The 20,158-nt window shown below is 39.1% G+C and overlaps 1 protein-coding gene across 5 annotated transcripts in view; it reads right to left on the bottom strand.

Annotated features, from left to right (window-relative positions):
• Positions 1–17,564, bottom strand: part of adgrg6 (adhesion G protein-coupled receptor G6) — a 58,928-nt gene extending 41,364 nt beyond the window's left edge. For all 5 annotated transcript variants that reach the window (XM_065008780.1, XM_065008777.1, XM_029631384.2 and 2 more), the window contains exons 1-2: positions 17,277–17,564; positions 12,983–13,071 (exon numbers count right to left, since the gene is read on the bottom strand). In XM_065008780.1, the coding sequence (XP_064864852.1) occupies positions 12,983–13,071; positions 17,277–17,278 (91 nt within the window). In that variant the 5' untranslated portion in view covers positions 17,279–17,564. The remainder of the gene's footprint in view (positions 1–12,982; positions 13,072–17,276) is intronic.
• Between the last annotated feature and the right edge of the window lie 2,594 nt (positions 17,565–20,158).

Genomic DNA, 20,158 nt, shown 5'->3' with positions numbered 1-20,158 from the left:
CCCGAATGCTCAGTTTGGCCGGGTGGCCAGCTCTAGGAAGAGTCTTGGTGGTTCCAAACTTCTTCCACTGTGTTCTTGGGGACACAATCTTGTCTCGGAGCTCTACGGACTATTTCTTCGACCTCATGACTTGGTTTCTGCTCTGACATGCACTGTCAACTGTGGGCCTTATATAGACAGGTATGTGCCTTTATATTAGACAAATCATGTCCAATCAATTGAATTTACCACAGTTGGACTCCAAAGAAGTTGTAGAAACATCTAAAGGATGATCAATGGAAACTGGATGCACCTGAGCTCAATTTCAAGTCTCATAGCAAAGGGTCTGAATACTTATGTAAATTTTTTTACACATTGGAAACATTTCTAAAAAACTGTTTTCACTTTGCCATTATGGGGTATTTTATGTTGATAGATGAGGAAATAAATTAATTGAATCAATTTTAGAATAAGGCTGTAAAGTAACAAAATGTGGAAAAAGTGAATGGGTCTGAATACTTTCCGAATGCACTGTGAGGCCCAGTCAAAGAAAAAACTACTACTGCCAGCAACATGAGTCTCAAGCATTATCATACATATTCAGGGCTCTAAAGTGCAACAAATTTGGTAGCATATGCAATGAAATACTTTGCCGTGCGACCAGGAGTTTTCAGATAATTATTGTTGTAATGATAAGGTTCGCTGTACATTTGTTTCCTTGTGCCCTAAAGAAAAAGAAAAGAGTGCAGATTTGATAGCGTCAAGATTGCACCATTATAACAACGAAAATGGTTTGCTTCGAACCCATCCAGGTCAACCGATCTGACCAATATTACCAGCGCAACATTTTTATATTCCTATAGCTGATAGCCAGGACTGCATTTGACTTTCAAAAACCATGTCATGGGCCGTTCTAAAACTACTCACATGTCATTAACCATTTGTTTACACCTTGTTCTGTCATGTTACCTCATTGGCTAGTTAGCTAACAACCTGGTAACTTTACAAGTATATCCAAACATTTGTGGGTACAGAAAGAAAGGAGAAGCGATATCTTCTTCAGGAGATCAATGATCATAGCAATGTATGAATGACTGATCTGTTGCATGTCCTCATCACAAACTTGAACGTTTATAAAGAGACAGTGTACAATTTAAAGGTCAACTATCCAAACATCCAGTGGTGTAAAGTACTTAAGTAAAAAATACTTTAAGTACTACTTAAGCAGTTTTTTGGGGGTATCTGTACTTCACTATTTATATTTTTTGACACATTTTACTTTTACTTCACTACATTCATAAAGAAAATCATGTACTTTTTACTCTATACATTTTCCTTAACACCCAAAGTACTCGTTATATTTTCGATGCTTAGCAGGACAGGAAAATGGTCCAATTCACACACTTAACAAGAGAACATCCCTGGTCATCCCTACTGCGTCTGATCTGGTGGACTCACTAAATACACATGCTTTGTTTGTAAATGATGTCTGAGTGTGCCCCTGGCTATCGGTAAATGTGCTTAATATAAGGAATTTGAAATGATTTATACTTTTACTTTTGATACTTTAGTATATTTAAAACCAAATACTTTTAGACTTCTATTTAAGTAGTATTTTACTGGGTGACTTACACTTTTACTTGAGTAATTTTGCATTAAGATATCTTTACTTTTAGTAGAGTATGATAATTGGGTAATTTTTCCACCACTGCAAACATCCCACCAGCACTGTCTTCTATTCAGGCTGCACTATATCACATGCCAAATCACCTGTCATCTAAATATTAAGCTAACTGCACACATTATCCACTTGTCTTTTTTTAAATCCATCAAATAGTAACAGCCACACTTCTATTCAAAATAAACATAGATTGATATAATTATAGTGAAAGCTATTAAACTCTTATTGATGTAAGGGATTACCAAACAGTCCAATTAATGGCCTAGACATAATTGACTGTGGCATACTGGTGCTGTGCGCTGGTTTCATTTGGAGTGTCTGAGTGGAGGATGAAACGCAGAGTGAGCGACAGCCCCTCTCATTTGCCTCTAGGATTTATCAGGGCCATAGTCCAGTCCCATAAAAGACACAGAGAACATTTCTACACCCCAGGTCAACAAGTGGTCAAATATAAGGTACGTGGTGTAATAAAGAGACTGGGTATCTTCTTTTAACCAGTCAGAATCACTAGTGATTTACCATCTATGTGCAAACAGAGAGAAATACGAGGGAGGACGTTGGGTGTTGTGATGTGATACAGATGTCGAATCTTAATCTGAGCCAGTCTCCTACAGCAGGAAAATAATCCTGCAACAAGAGGAAATTTGAATTATTATGTGGATTATAATTAAATGGACATTTTTTGTAACGGTTGATACATTTTTCGTAAGTGAAAATCAAGTTTGAAATTTCTAAATGGAAATTACACACTTTAGAAGCCTTTTAAAATCTCAAATGTACACGTTTTAAAATGACCTGCGTTGCAGAAAAGTTATCCTGCCACAGGGTGATCAAATTAAGATCCTACATATGTATGGTTTTACAATGAGAAAAACTGAGACAAAAGGAACGGTGAGAGGCTCTGAGCAAACACTGGTGAGGAAGTAACACCACCGCAAATGATGACCATGATAACCATTGATAGGAGACATGGCAAAAGGGAATTAAGGTTACAATGGTGCGCACTTGTGAGCTCAGGAGCTGTGGTCCGGTTTCCAGATTGATCGAAGGAGAAACAACAGAGTTTTTAAGCATCATTGGTGGCAGAGCTGTATTTTTTTATTACTTGCCATAACAAAGTGTGCTCCGTGTCTGCAGGTAATTGTTTAGGGAACACCATTGTCATGACAAGTATTAATTCTCCATTCTAATTTCTAAACCCAATGAAATTCCATAATCTCTTTGGTAAAACAAACAAATGTAAATGTCTGTCTCACCTCCCACAAGCATTTAATCCAACAATGATCAATGATGTGTCCTAGCAAATGTACTCTCAGAATATAGGCGTTGGCATTCGCTGTGGTTCCAATTGGACAAAGCAATTGGACTTGTCAGTGTCTAAATACTTTTAAAAACAGTTTGTATCCATACATTTCTATGTAATAGGAGCCCGGCCAATGAGAATCATCCCACTGTAATAATATATTTGGACGTGCAGTATTAGTTTGATTTGTTTCAGCATGTCATGCTGGCACTTGAATAAGATTGAAATACGACTGAACTGGAAAAGCAATGTGTGTAAACATGAAAATACTGATTTTGGACGGTCTTGGAATGAGCGCTACTGCAGAGAATAAAGGTCATTTGTTTTATTACCCTTTGTTCCTAAATGTACTACTTAGCACATTGGAAAGTCTGAATCTTTCCTGACTCTGTGACCAGTAAGGAATTCTAATACAGTGGTTTTACATAAAATACTTTACCTCGATCCACTCTGCTTTGAACATGTTTTTTCCCCCTTTTTCCATGTTATGAGAATAGACCCTGAACATGAATTATAAGGAATTAACAGAGCTAATGCAAAACAGACACTCCATGTTATTAAATCATGGTATTGAAAATGTGAACAGATGTTGGAAAGTGCGACTGGATGTCCAGACAGTCAGTCCATCGCCGTTTCACTTCCACAACATTGAGATACATTAGACAACAACAAGGGTGATGCCTCAGCAATTGCATACCAACAGAACTGTGGTTGTGCTGCTGTGGTTACCATTTAGCGGAGTCAACTAGAATCCCTCCCAACAAAATGGTGGCAATTTCATATAATATTTGGCAGGGTCCAGAGAAAAAACAACAGCAGGAACAAACTCCCTTCATGGTCAGGATTTAAATAAACAAGTAATGGGATCAACGTTTGACAACTGGACTGGGTCTGTTTTGCAAAGGAGAGTGAAATCACTATTGGACGGAATCATGCTACTGGAATACCCTTGCAGTTTTACAGACGTGTGTGTGTGTGTGTGTGTGTGTGTGTGTGTGTGTGATGCTGTCAGCCACTGGTGTGGTGTGTGTGGTGCGCAAAAGGAAAAACAACATGCCAAATGATGTTTACTCAGTTTGTATGTCCCTGTTCACATCCCTCCGAGACCCACTAAGCCCTGACCGCTGCCATGGGCCTGACCAGCCCCCTGTGTACTGAACCACCCTGCACTCACATGGCCCAGAGAGGACGGACACACACACACACACACTTTATATACTTACGGTGAGCTCCAAAAGCATTTGGACAGAGACACATCTTTTGTTGTTTTGGCTCTGTACTCCAGCACTGGCTCTGTACTCCAGATAGATTTAATTTGGGGATATTGTCATGCATATCAGGTGAACCATTTAGAAATTACAGCACTTTTTGTACATAGTCCCTCCATTTTAGTGGACCAAAAGTATTGGGACAAATTAATTTATATGATATTGAAAGAGTTAAAAGTTTAGAATTTGGTACCACATTCCTAGCACGTAATGATTACATCAAGCTTGTGACCAATGTTCCCTCAACTTTTTTGGGGCACTGAGCAAATTTTAGGTCTTGTGAGTGGAAATTTGAACGTTGTGAGAATTTTGTGCAACTTCCAGCACGCGTTTACAGTTAACACTGAGGCTGTACCCTTACAGTTTTAGACAGCAGCCAATAGGCTATTGTGGCTATAGCATAATGTAGGCCTACCAACAAAACCAATGGCGCAAATCCCAACATTTTCACATGGAAATAGCTTTTGATTTTTAAGATATAGCCTACATTAGCCTATATGTTGTGTTCAATGAAGGCCTACATTGAATGAGACTTTTAAAAACGTTTTTACATGATAAAGGGCTAGACATTAATTCATGATTGATTATGTGGTCTGTAATACCATGGGCCAAACAGGTGTCTGTAAATTGCATTGTATTGTGTTGTATGATTTTTATTTATTTTATTTTTATTTCACCTTTATTTAACCAGGTAAGCAAGTTGAGAACAAGTTCTCATTTACAATTGCGACCTGGCCAAGATAAAGCAAAGCAGTTCGACACATACAACGACACAGAGTTACACATGGAGTAAAACAAACATACAGTCAATAATACAGTAAAAAAAAACAAGTCTATATACAATGTGAGCGAATTAGGTGAGAAGGGAGGTAAAGGCAAAAAAGGCCATGGTGGCAAAGTAAATACAATATAGCAAGTAAAACACTGGAATGGTAGTATTGCAATGGAAGAATGTGCAAAGTAGAAATAAAAATAATGGGGTGCAAAGGAGCAAAATAAATAAATAAATTAATACAGTTAGGAAAGAGGTAGTTGTTTGGGCTAAATTATAGGTGGGCTATGTACAGGTGCAGTAATCTGTAAGATGCTCTGACAGTTGGTGTTTAAAGCTAGTGAGGGAGATAAGTGTTTCCAATTTAAGAGATTTTTGTAGTTCGTTCCAGTCATTGGCAGCAGAGAACTGGAAGAGAGGCGGCCAAAGAAAGAATTGGTTTTGGGGGTGACTAGAGATATACCTGCTGGAGCGTGTGCTACAGGTGGGAGATGCTATGGTGACCAGCGAGCTGAGATAAGGGGGACTTTACCTAGCAGGGTCTTGTAGATGACATGGAGCCAGTGGGTTTGGCGACGAGTATGAAGCGAGGGCCAGCCAACGAGAGCGTACAGGTCGCAATGGTGGGTAGTATATGGGGCTTTGGTGACAAAACGGATAGCACTGTGATAGACTGCATCCAATTTGTTGAGTAGGGTATTGGAGGCTATTTTGTAAATGACATCGCCAAAGTCGAGGATTGGTAGGATGGTCAATTTTACAAGGGTATGTTTGGCAGCATGAGTGAAGGATGCTTTGTTGCGAAATAGGAAGCCAATTCTAGATTTAACTTTGGATTGGAGATGTTTGATATGGGTCTGGAAGGAGAGTTTACAGTCTAACCAGACACCTAAGTATTTGTAGTTGTCCACGTATTCTAAGTCAGAGCCGTCCAGAGTAGTGATGTTGGACAGGCGGGTAGGTGCAGGTAGCGATCGGTTGAAGAGCATGCATTTAGTTTTACTTGTATTTAAGAGCAATTGGAGGCCACGGAAGGAGAGTTGTATGGCATTGAAGCTTGCCTGGAGGGTTGTTAACACAGTGTCCAAAGAAGGGCCGGAAGTATACAGAATGGTGTCGTCTGCGTAGAGGTGGATCAGAGACTCACCAGCAGCAAGAGCAACATCATTGATGTATACAGAGAAGAGAGTCGGTCCAAGAATTGAACCCTGTGGCACCCCCATAGAGACTGCCAGAGGTCCGGACAGCAGACCCTCCGATTTGACACACTGAACTCTATCAGAGAAGTAGTTGGTGAACCAGGCGAGGCAATCATTTGAGAAACCAAGGCTGTCGAGTCTGCCGATAAGGATGTGGTGGTTGACAGAGTCGAAAGCCTTGGCCAGATCAATGAATACGGCTGCACAGTAATGTTTCTTATCGATGGCGGTTAAGATATCGTTTAGGACCTTGAGCGTGGCTGAGGTGCACCCATGACCAGCTCTGAAACCAGATTGCATAGCAGAGAAGGTATGGTGAGATTCGAAATGGTCGGTAATCTGTTTGTTGACTTGGCTTTCGAAGACCTTATGATGCAAGAAACCACTTTGCAAAATACAATTAATTATTATTACCAAACAGAGTATCAGTGGTGTGAAGTACTTAAGTAAAAATACTTGAAAGTACTTAAGTTTTTTTTTTGTATCTGTACTTTACTATTTATATTTTTGACAACTTTTACTTCACTACATTCCTAAAGAAAATAGTGTACTTTTTCCCTGACACCCAAAAGTAGTCATTACATTTTGAATGCTTAGCAGGAAAGGAAAATAGTCGAATTCACACACTTGAACATCCCTGGTCATCCCTAATGCCTCTGATTTGTTGGAACATGCCCCTGGCTATCCGTAAATAAAATAAAAAAACAAGAAAATGGTGTTGTCTTGGTTTGCTTAATATAAGAAATTAGAAATTACTTGTACATTTACTTGTACTTTTGATACTTAAGTATATTTTAGAAATGACATTTACTTTTGATACTTAACTACATTTAAAACCAAATACTTTAAAACTTTTACTCAAATAGGTTTTTACTGGGTGACTTTCACTTTTACTTGAGCCATTTTCTATTAAGGTATCTTTACTTTTACTCAAGTATAACAATTGGGTACTTTTCCACCATTGCAGAGAATTCGACAATGTAGACCACCCTCTCTGTCTTTTGGCTTATTTGCATATTCAAGCCTGTCTCAAAATACAACACTGCTCCTTTAATTATGATTATATGCTTTTTAACTGATTGGGTTTTCAAAGACAGCTTGACATGTAGCATACACGATTTGTGCTCTTATATGAAGCACTCCTCATTGCTGACATCTACGTATCAATAACTGGGCTAATAACTCGCTAACTAGCAAAGAATATCAAGAAATGAGTACAAGCGTGGCTCTGCGCTCTGATCTGACCGCTCGTGGGCTACCCCCACAAATAGAATTCTACTCCGTTACGCTCTGGCTCTGCCTACAACAAAATCACAGACTCAATCTTACAAAGCTTAATTTGTTTTTGGTTTGTTGCATTGAAAAGGGGCGAATATAATGTTGATTCAATCACAGAAAAAACGATTATCTATATCGTGAAAACTAATGGGGCGAACTCGTTGAAGTTCAATCTTTTGCGTCTCTGCCCAGCCTGGAATTTAGTGGCACCTCTTGCACTGAGATGCAGTGCCTTAGACCACTGCACCACTCGGGAGCTAATGTGGATGCTACCATTTTTACATATAGTCCTGAATGAATAATAATGTTGATAATCATACCCATAAGACATGCTAACCTCTCACCATTACAATAAGGGGGGGGATTATTCATAATCATGTTATTTCACTGTCACAATACATTTGGAGCTCACTTATACATCATTGGTACGGCCGCACGCACACACACTTAGACCCACATCGGTGTATCTCATTTTAAGTTAATACATATAATCACTGTAACTGATTTCTGACACTTATATGTGAGAGTACATGTTGAATAACTGGCTTCAGCAACTCCTGGGAAGTTATTTGATGTTAAATAAAAATACATATTTTGTTTAAAAATGTTCAAAGACTTTTCCATCTGACTGGCCAAGTATTCAATAATTGTGGGTTACAAAAAGTGATTGTGTACAGTACAGTGTTGAAAAAGAGCAACATGTGTATACATTTAACTGTCAAAGAGAAGGAAAACTATACATTTCTGTGATTAAACGTTTTGAAGGACACATTAACATAAGAACACAAAACCCCATTGTTGCTGTATAAACCTCAAGACGCCGACTTTCGCACGTTGTTGTTACTGTAGCATGACTGAAAATGTGAAGTGTGCCAGGGAAGAGAGTGCCTTAAAAACAGGGTTTGTTCAGATAACTCCTTTGAGAGGCGGCAGGGCAGGCTGCAGTGGAATGGTGCCAGGGGATGGAATGCCAGATACAAAACAGGGGAAGAAAGGGGTTTAAACAATAACTGATACCCCCACTGCCTAAAACCAGATTATTTCAGAAAGAGGACCTCTGAGAAGGTGTAATCCTCCAGATGACTCTACTGCTTTCAAGCAGCCCTCTCCTGGTCTCTGGGCAGCTCACCAGCTAGCTGTATCTCAGCTGGTATCTGCCCCACCCCTGTTTTTATGAGAGGGCTAATTAAGTGCTTACACCTCAAATGGGGAGAGGAGGGAAGGCAAGGGAGGGGGGTTGGGGGGGTTGTGATGACCCATGCAGTTTAATCGCATATGACCCCATCTTTTAACAGACAGGAGTTTTGCTTAGGGCTATGGCAGTCAAACTGTTGTCAGCTGGTGATTGTCAAGCAAATAACTGCTGGTCTTAACATAAACACATTTAGCATCTCCTGGCTTCCACGCATAGCCTACAAGCCACTGATGCAGACCTTAAGAACATCTACATTTTAAAAAGTCTAATAAATCCATATAATATAGCCTACACCATCACAATAAATCCATTATTTATTTGAAACAGTTTTAAAGAAACATAATGTGAAGAAAATGTAGTCTATTTCAGATCAGATTAGCATACTCTGAGTTGTCCTTATGTTAGGCCCTGATCTAACTATGCCATATGGCTGTGGGCTACACTAGTTCATTTAGCAGACAAGACTCGCTTAGAATGAGGTGGCATTATTTTATAGTATGAATAATACAATTGAACATAGCTGAATAAAATAGAAAGGATATTTTCTCCAAACGATCTGAGGGAGTGTGCACATGTGGCTTTTCTGTGTTGAGCGGTTAACAAAGACACAGATCCTCCTAGATGCTTCATTTAGAGATATGTAACTTTTGTTGTTCTACAAACGTTGGGCCATATATGTTTTGATTTTTAATACATTCTAAGGCTGCACGATGTGACTTTAATGATGATTTGAAAACAGCTGTATGAATGGCATGAGCTCTGCTTTTTTTTGTTGCACAGACTGTACACACTTCATCAGTTTCTCATTCACAATTTTACAAGCAATTGATAATGCCTCCAATTTCCCGGCTGCATCCCCTTTGTGTTGCCGTAAAGCCCCATAAAAAATCCATGCCTTTTGTGGCCAGTGGCCGTTGTGCCCTTGGGCTGAATATAACAATTAGAATTACCTTCTCCTAGCTGCTTGCCGAAGCACCTCTCACTCACATGGCTCTCCATCAAATGATCGGGTCTTTTTCACAGGCTAAGTGAAGACAGACACATCTGGGATGCAATTGCATGCATCCTTATCCAAGTCTGAGGCGAATATTGAAGATATTGGAATAACTGTCCACATTTACTGATGAGTTGGCCTTACTAACAGCAAAAGCACTAGCCTCTGTCAATCTACTATCCCCCATAGTACAAAAGTTGACCTATTCTATTCTGTGTGAGAAATACATATTCCAATCATAGTCTGGGACAGTTGTGGGACGCGATAGATCCCAAATAAATACAACTATTAGCATAAAAAACCCTGTTTTGAGCAATGAGCCTGATACAACAGAACTCTTTGGCTATTTCTTCACATAAGCGCAGCAATGCGCACACGGCAGTAGGCTATAAGAGTGAATGTTCCATTAGCAGGAAAACACAATTCTCAAATGTGACCACAAATGCATTTTTATGGTGAAAATGATCTTCCCCAAACTTGAAACTCACTCGCTGCGTATGCCAGTTAGGCTCTACACCCCTTGTAAAGCTAATTCATGTGCTTAATTTTAAGAAGTTATTTGGCCACTTTAGTTGTGATACAAACCGTGTCAAAATATATAGGCCTGTGGGCTAGGCTACATGAGATGTGCGAATGTGATTTGAAAAAGTGACAACAAAAAAAGGCATGCGCTGGTTCTTGCCTTACACTGGGCATCATTCACGAGTGATAATATATAATTCACAAGCGATAGGCTAATATTGTCCCCCATCAGACTATCCTTGATTTAATCTTTTCTTTACGTATACAGTACTAAATAACGTATGTATGAAATTTGTTTTGATTTAGAATGGACCATTATCTTGCACCTGTCTCGAAAATACATGTAATCTATGCACTTAAATAGCAAATTGAGGACGCTTTTTCATGCCAGCCAGGTAGGCTATAGTCCTGTTGCAAAGCAAAGCAATGTGTTTAACATCAGGAAAGTTGATAAATAAATATAGTAGGCCTAGCCTTTTGAAAGCTGATGGGATCCTCCTCTTTTTAATAGAGGCCATCACTCTGTTTTCTCACGCAATTGCATAGCCTATAGAAATGTTGCGCAACATGAGCTCATGGGCTCTCATGAAGTGTTTGATTCGATTTTCGATTACATTTGCATTGATGTCAGAGTGAGTAGAGGGACAATAGAGTGCTGAGTACCAGGCAATTAGCAAGTTTGGTAGGGTACTAATGACCATCAGCCGCATCAGAGCTTGGAGAAGCCGAATTACTGTGGCTAAATGGTCACGCCGAATTTGACTGCCATCATGACTCGGGACCGCCAGTGTGGTGGTAATACAGTCACCATAGCAGCCCTAGTTATGCAGCTGGAACATGGCGGAGGATGGAACAGCTCTGCCAAGGTATTTTGTATTTATTTCCAAAAGGTCTGCTGAGACCATGGCTCATCACTAGGAACCCAACTACACATGTTATGACAATGTGTCAAAGCTGCTCCCTGCATAACACTAGATTATAATCAGAATTACTGAGTAGAAGATTGAGATTGCAGGAGTGTCAATACAGGACATTAGAAGGGGAATCTGTGGCACAACAGAGCAGAGAACTCCCATTTATGTTGTGTTTTTATTGTGATAGGACACTTCTTCCAACCACAAATGAACAGAATGTCAATCTTGCCCCTATATTATATTTTTGTGGAATGAAAATTGATGGGGGCAAGATTGACGTTCTGTTCATTTGTGGTTGGAAGAAGAGTCCTATCACAATAAAAACACAACAGAAATGTGAGTTCTCTGCTCTGTGGTGCCACATACCCAAGTGGACTTAATCAGAAAATGTTGACATGTCTGAGTCAAGAGGATTCCCCTTCTAATGTCCTGTATTGACACTCCTGCAGTCTCGATCTTCTACTCAGTGATTCATAATCATACCTGCCCTATTTCTTGTGATAAGAAGCTCTATTGTTAATTGTCAAAATGAGGCTGCATTTTATGAGAATCATTTTTATGAGAGTGTGAGATTACTCTGTTGATTCTCTCTCTGGCACTAAATACACTTAAAAAATGCCCTGTTTCCCAGCACGGAATCTCCTATGATCCAAGCCTTATCTGAACACCAGCCAGAACTATAAATGTTTCTGCTCCAGGTCTGCCTGCCAATACCGACCAACACAGCCAGCTATGTCACAAACTGAAAAAAAGACTATGCTTTCTAAATAAACTAACATAACATACATCAGTTGCATAACAGCGTAAAATAGAACAGTCAGTCAGTCAGTCAGGCTTACCACAACATGAAGTTAAGCATAGAACATGCACAAAACGTGCAATGTTATAACTCCTAGGTGAGAGAAATGGTGTGAGCTTTATGAAGAATGAACTGGACCAGAGTGGAGGCCTTTTCCTGGCTTCAAGAGGGCTAGTCCCTGTGGTAAACACATTAGCCCTGTACATACAACACATGCTGAGCCTAAAAACTCTCTTAGCAGAACGTCCAACGGCACCCTTGGGCGACATTATAAAAATGGAACGTTTTCTGGTTCCGTGTGCTAGTTTAATGCGTTTGTCTTTTTGCCGTCAAAAATGGCACACGGCGAAAAATGGAAATGCACTCACTAAAGCAAAGTCAGTAAGAAATTATTTGCTTGATGCAATTTGGGAAACATTCACTCTGTTTCAGAGTCTGTTGGTGTAAGGAAACACATTTGAAATCCCCTCTCGTGATTACCTGGTAGTGGTAAATAGAAAATGGATGGTCATCGCTGTTTAAGTGATTCTATCCAGTTCTGCACACTGAATGCATTTATCCATCACTGGTACTGACTGCTACATATATTTCTGATGGACTGTAAAGCCATCACTTGTGCAGATATCAAGATGGTCTTGTTCTTCATTATATCTACCATCAGTGATCACAAAATCACAGATTATAAAAAGGTAACACCAATATTTCTGACCAGTAGTTCCACTTGCCAAAGACTGATCAAGTAGGTCTACTTTGATATCAAACTATTGTACTTAAGGACAACAAATCGCTTTCAGGTGTTCAATCATTCTGAATGTGCATATGTAAATCAATAAGTGCTAGTGTTAACTGAAACACAGACATGAGAAAGCAGAGGTTGCAACAAGCACAATCAACGAAACGGAAAAAAAGACACGAATGAAAGTACGAAAGAAGGGCAATGTTGAATAGAAAGCAATGGCATACAGTACAACAATGAAATGATCAATTAATATCCATTTGTCTTTTTTATTTCACGATTCATACTGTTCTAAACATAAGAAAACACAATCAATGCCAATAGTTAAATCAGACGGTGTACCTTGTCTTTGCAGGGACATCCACAGCAGGGCAACTGGCAGGACGTTACGGAACTTCCATCGCCACCATCCTCCACAGACGTAAGACTCCCTGTCAATCACAGTTAAGATGGAGACAAACTAGGTATCGTCTGATAGTGCAGTCTTACACATGCAGTACACACAAGCACACAAATACAGTATATTTATTCATACTGATGTGTCTGCAATTTGGGTCCACTTTAAAAGTTTGAATGATGTATTTGTGGTATGGAAACATATTTTCAGCACAAAGAGGGACCACAGCGAAGCAAATGCAGTTTTGTTATATAATGATAAATCATTCTTTCATGTCAGTTGTAATGACTTCCAGAGTTAGAGGGCACCAGTGGCGAGTATCCGACAGACGACATCAGTGTGGTTCATACAATAACGTACAAGAGATGCTCCTTGTTTGAATCTAACATAAAAATGTAAATTACAATGAAGGAAAATATACCAATTACCATGATTAGTCATGCCTCCATAATAGCCAATGTGGTCGTTTTGATCACTGGGAAAATATATACAACCCCATCGCCTGTAGACTTTACATTCCAGGAATATAATTTGATTAATGACATGACTAGGCTTGGATAAAAGCCTTGTCTACGATATGAAAAATCCACATTGTCTGATATACAATTCTGTCTGGGAGGAGTTCAGCATAGATACATGGAAGTCAGTCAGGATAAGTTCCCTGTAAACTTATCTAACCTGTACGCAAGTGAATTGGATAAATCACTTACAAGACAATCAAACAGTACAAACATAAAAGCAGGTTTACAGCAAGAATACGGAATTACAAATTCAATGTGATGGGAATAGAGAAGACAAAAATAGCAGCCAGAGTCAATCCACTCATATCAACACATTTCTATAGCTGGGTCTCTGCAGTCCAGATGCATCTATGTGGGGTAATTACAGATACTACAAAATCAACCTCATCAACTTCTTGTCATTGGTTTCTAGGTGCAATTTCCCTCTTTGTTCATACGTGATCATGACCCCATCTGAATCTGCTTCTCAATCAAAAGAGTAATTTGTTCTAACATTTCTGTATAAAATGTAATTGTGGTCTCCCAATCAACTCAAGGCCACACACATAAACAAACCTATTAGTCAGGTTATTGCAGTATACTCCAAACCCAAGTCATTTCACAGAGCTGGCTTAGCTACTATTAGTTCAATCATATGGTTGTGCTGCTGTGGGCCAGACTATATGGACTGGATGGAGAGTCTGCCAAGAGGCCCTGTTCTCCTCTTCCATCTTAGAGAATAGAGCCTCTTAGCCTGTTCATTTCCACTACACTGCGGTGAACTGGATGGATGGCTTTTCCACTTCAGCAAACACTACCTTCATTAGCCAATAGCCACATCTGGTCTGGGCCTAATTGATACCAATTACTCTAGGTGTTGCCTGAGCCTGAGGCGTGGGTGGTGCTGGAGGAAGGTTCAAAATAACATTTCACAGCTTCCCAGTCTTTCTCATTTGCATTTTTTCAGAAGGTAGTAGGTTTCCCACATTGAATGATTCCTCAAGAGAAACAATCACTGTACTCAAGGAATGGTCATTTGCTGACAACAATGTGAACCTGATGACTCGGAGTATCTTCACAGTGACAGTGTCAGAGTATGGAAGAATACCAGACCCTCTCCCTCTCCTCCATGCAGACTTTTTAATTATATCATTCAATTCACCAAACTTCATCCATTAAATAATGAGAGGTCTGCATGTCTGATCCCGGTTCTGTTTTGTTCACCGCGTGCCCTCCCAAGTTCATGAACTTAGACAAGGTGATGAGTATCGCAATTCAACGTCAACTTCCTTGCAAGCACAAGGAGAACTGAGAAAAGTGATATGGAGCTATGAATAGGCCACCCACACAAAGGCCATGATCACTAGTCATATTTTATTCAGACAACAGCAGGATTTTAGCTCATCATGTTCATCATGGCTGTCAGGAAACAAAGATCAAGAGAGGTGCTCTCATCGAGAGAAACCCGAGTCCAGCTTACATTGTCTTCTTGGAGATAAGGAAGGAAAATCTTATCCTATAGTCATTCAGAAAACAACACTCAGTAGTGAAGAACTGGCATGTTTGCGACTCCACGACCTAATAACTCACAACCTTATCTCAAAGTAATTATTCTTGCTAAACACACACAGTATAAATAATGGAAATACAGCAATATATATTCTATTCACATTTCACACAAAAAAGACACAGATAGGCTATACTTCCTCATAACTTGTAAATTCATCTATTGTTTCTTGGACTATTCAAATAGATGACTAATATGGTTTTGGAAATGATTGTGTGTTCTACAGACGACGGAAACCTTCAAAAATAAACTTTCATATTTCTTTTCACATTGGATACAAACTTACACACACACACGAACAACAACTTACAGACGCACACAAACAATGACTGCATCTCATCTGCCCAGACTCACATGCTCCCACCCCCATCCCCATCGCCTGCATTCTTTGAGAATCCTCCAGCCCATTGACTATGTCACTACATACCCATATGCCTTGTCTTGAAATATGCAGACGGACAGATTACATTGAAACTTTCAATTTCTAACAATTGCTTCTTTTAATTTGCCAGTAACCTAAACAGTGTAGTAGACAGCAGTATTTCCCAATGTAGAACTTGTTTTGCATAAGGAAGTTAATTAAATCTTTATACATCATTTATAGCATTAGGGCTGAGCGAACAAACTCAATAAATTGCGCACTTATTACATACATTCATATTCATATATTCATGCAATTTCTGACATTAGAGAAATTTGGTATTTGTTGAGTTGTTTCTCTCAAAATATGTTAATATGAACGCAAAACAAGCTGAGGTCAGTTCTCTGCGTCCCTTGGAGACCACATAAAGACTTCAATTCATCTGGTAGAGAGGATGGATGGACTGTACTGCATATCCATCAAACCCATTGATGCCATACTAACAAATGGCCAGTTGTAAATGAATATGCCAGTGTAACCGATGTGAAATGGCTAGCTAGTTAGCGGTGGTGCGCACTAATAGAGTTTCAATCGGTGACGTCACTCGCTTTTGTGGCGCGATGGGTAACGATGATTCGTGGGTGTCAGTTGTATATGTGTGCAGAGGGTCCCTGGTTCGAGTCCCGCGAGGGGACGGACTAAAGTTTAAAACTGTTACACCAATATTCAAACTAGGATTACAAAAATGATCAAGACTGATTAATCATTGTAGAGAACTATCCAGTTGTTAAGATGGTTGGAGTCATGAACCATCTTCAGACACATTCTTGATGATATGTAAAGGCCTGTCTTTCTCAACCTTATCATGGTATAGTGTCATCACGGAGCTGCTGGTCTCAGAATATGAGGGCCATTAGATCTTTCATTTATCATTAAATCCCCCAATTTAGTGGTGTGTCTGATGTCAGTCACCTGGACAGGTACAGACTGTTCATCGTCCTTTCAACAGATTCTCTATGACTTCATCTCACATCTCCTAAAATGTTCTGTCCAGTCAGAAGTTTCACATTTAGGACCTGGTGGAACTGACTGGCAGCTGTAAATTTAGTCTGTAATCATTCAACTTTTGGATGAATGTGTTCTAGGTTGTGTAACACAAGTAAGTAAGCACATAATAAAACCACTCTTTCGTTAACAATTTCTCACATGCTGACTGCACTTCAGAAGATAATACATGTCATGGCATAGTCTTCATGAAGACACAAAGTATTGTTTAAAAGTGCTTAATGATATTTAAAAATGTGGTATAGACTACTCCACACCAACACAGCAGGCAAAGATATGGAATAACAAGCATTTCACTAAATGGAGTGTTCAGTAGTGTCTTCAATAATTGAGCTAGGGGGGGAAATCACTTTAAAAAACTGTTCTCTGTAATGTAGGTTGCTGAGGAACGCTCAACTCCGTTCGATTTGAGATAAGAGAGTTTAGCGTTCCTCAGCTATAATGTAGACTATTTTCACTAGGCCTACCTCAAAAGTAGTCGAGTTTACATTATGTCATATCATACATACATTTAGCATGTAATAATTTAGCATGTCTTGATATACTGCTATATAAGATTAATTCATAAACTGTAGGACCATTCTCAAAGTCAATCCGCTAATGTTGTAAATAAACACATAAACTGACAACAATGAAACATTCATTGATCCTCTGGTCACACTCAGGTCAATTATCTCCAAGACAATCGAAAAGTAAAGCGTCTGACAATAACGTCATGAGCAACAACAAAAACATTTATAACTTACATCCTCTTATCGGAGAGGGAGCTGGTCTCATTGAAGGATCATATTATCTACTCCGCTGTCGATTCGACTGGATTTTTCAGTTTTTGAAAACTTTTGGCAACTCCTTCAAATTCATGCCACGCCGACGTTTCAAAACTTAATTCAGTGTATAAACGCAAAACACGCGCTTATCACAAAATCGAAACCTCAAATCGACTGTTGACCCTGTTCCTGTCACGCAAGATGCTTGAAACAGCAGCAAAGTAGTTTTAACATTCAAGGAGCGTGTCCTTGCACACAGCTGGAGGACGTTCTCTCTCACTCTGGAGCCCCACCCCAAAGTCCCGAGGGTTAAGAACATTTAAGAAAATGTGCTCAGAATCACATAGAATTCTACGTTGCTTCTCCATCACACTGAAAATTGACAAATTACGTTTACATTTAGTTATTAGTCCAGTGGTGTAAAGTACTTAAGTAAAACATACTTGAAAGTATTACTAAAGTAGCTTTTTTTTGGTATCTGTACTTTACGTTTTATATTTATGACAACTTTTACTTTTACTTCACTACATTCCTTGAGATAATAATGTACTTTTTAATTATTCGTTACATTTTGAATGCTTAGCAGGACAGGGAAATTGTTTCAAGAGAACATCCCTTATCATCATGAGTCCGATTTAGGTACTCACTAAACACACATGCTTCATTTGTAAATGATGTCTGAGTGTTGGAGTGTGTCCCTACCTATCGATCACTTTCAAAAACAAGAAAATGGTGCAGCCTGGCTTGCTTAATATAAGGAATCTGAAATGATTTACACTTTTACTTTTGATACTTAAGTATATTTAAAACCAAATACTTTTAGACTTTTACTCAAGTAGTATTTTACTGGGTGACTTTCACTTTTACCTGAGTCATTTTCTATTAAGGTATCTTTACTTTTACTCAAGTATGACAATTGGGTACTTATTGTACCACTGTATTAGTCCCATGACATTTTTTTGTGTTCTGTCTGTTCTTTTTTTAAATTTTAAAATAATTATTTAATTTTTTTATTTAACAAGGCAAGTCAGTTAAGAACAAATTCTTATTTACAATGACAGCCTAACCAGGCCAAACCTGGACAATGCTGGGCCAATTCTGTGCCACCCTATGGGACTCCCAATCACAGCCAGATGTGATTCAGCCTGAATTTCAGCCTGGGACTGTAGTGACGTCTCTTGCACTGAGATGCAGTGCCATAGACCACTGCGCCACCCGGGAGCTACAGCACAAGTCTGGTTGACAAGGCCTATGGATTGTGTATGCCACAATGAAACAAACACACTATTGTTATTGGAAACTACTGCTAAATTAAAATGAGGGAGGACAAGACTGAAACAAGTTACATTTTGGACTGTAGTCTAAAATTAACAGACTTTGTACAATTAACAGACTTTGATTTGTTGGCTTTTTGATCCATCATTTGCTTCAAACGTCAGTTCAGATAATCTTCCTTTGTGATAACTCTCAACAGAGTTGGATATCTGAATTTGCATGCCGTATCCACTTTTTTTTAGCTTTTTGGTCTCCACAGCCATCACTTTGATGTAGATGAGGTTTATCCACAGCTAAAAGACTAAATTACATGTCTTCTATTGTATATAGAACTACAATAAAGTCACTGTAGTTCTATCAGCTCAGTTGGGTTGGGAGTTCAATAAAGATGAATGAGTATGAGAGATATTTGAATGAAACTAATGGGAAGCACTTTATCCACATGGACTCTTATGGGGTGATGAAAAAGTCAAACTAATTTTAAAGTATGGTTTCCAGTTGTGAGTTTCTTGTATAGCTTGGGACAGCACAGCTGTTTTATATGGCGGAGAGGAGAGGCTTCAAGCTTTCACAAAAGCCAAAGAAGTGGCTGTTCTCCTACCAGTACATAACAATGAATCATGACTGAAAGAGATTATCAAACCCAGCTGACCTTCCCCACAGTACTGTCATATGTGAGCTCAGTAGAGCCAGTATTGATCTCATGTAAAGACAGTGTTTACATCGTGTGTGTAAGAGGGGGTATACTTTCAATATTTAATGCAATGATTTAGAGGACATAACTGCCATGTGTGACATGACATTGTACTGCTATTCACGGTCACTGTCAGAGAATGACCTCTTTCAACTGACGGGTGACTTTTCTCCCCCAATGACCTTACAGCTAGAATAGACATGTGCAAGGAATCCACCTGATTTTCATTTGCATCAACACCATGCCCATCAACAAAGAGGAAGGGAGTCAGGAAGATATATGCTGGTGGTGACAGTTCAATACCCTTTCTGTAACTCTTAAGGCAATAGGCAGGCAATGAAGATAAGACAATGAGCGCGATGACATCAAGAATCTAGGCATGATAATCACTTTGAACAGGTTGAGCAAAACAAAACGTGACCCGGACGACTAATTGTTATTTCCTTAATAAGTAAAGGGCTTGGGACACTCAAATGGAATGGCACACAGAAACCAGATTAATTTACTAAACATAAGTGGGGTTAAACAGTAAATATGTGGTATTTTGGAAATGCATGACTCAAAAATGTCAGTCAGCAATCATGTAGTTCATTACAGGTTTACTTTCTATGCCTCTTGAAATGACATTATAAATATTAGAAGTTCTTGTTCACACCTTTCATCTCATTTTCTCAAATTGCACATTCAAGCGTTCCTTTTAATGTGCCCGCAGAGTGAATATTCCACTACGAGGTCCACTCAATTATCTGCTCTTAAGAGTTTCAGCACATTTTAATAATGGTTGATGGCTATAAATGAGTTAAATTACCATTATCCAAGGAGCAGTAAGAGACAGAGGATAATGACTTGGAGAAGGTCATTTTCAGAGCTTAGTTACATAAACAGAGCAAAT

Source organism: Oncorhynchus nerka, linkage group LG24, assembly GCF_034236695.1.
Source record: "Oncorhynchus nerka isolate Pitt River linkage group LG24, Oner_Uvic_2.0, whole genome shotgun sequence".
Classification (NCBI taxonomy): Eukaryota; Metazoa; Chordata; class Actinopteri; order Salmoniformes; family Salmonidae; genus Oncorhynchus; species Oncorhynchus nerka.
Note: the sequence above shows the minus strand (reverse complement) of the source record. Positions and strands in the feature narration are given on the sequence as shown.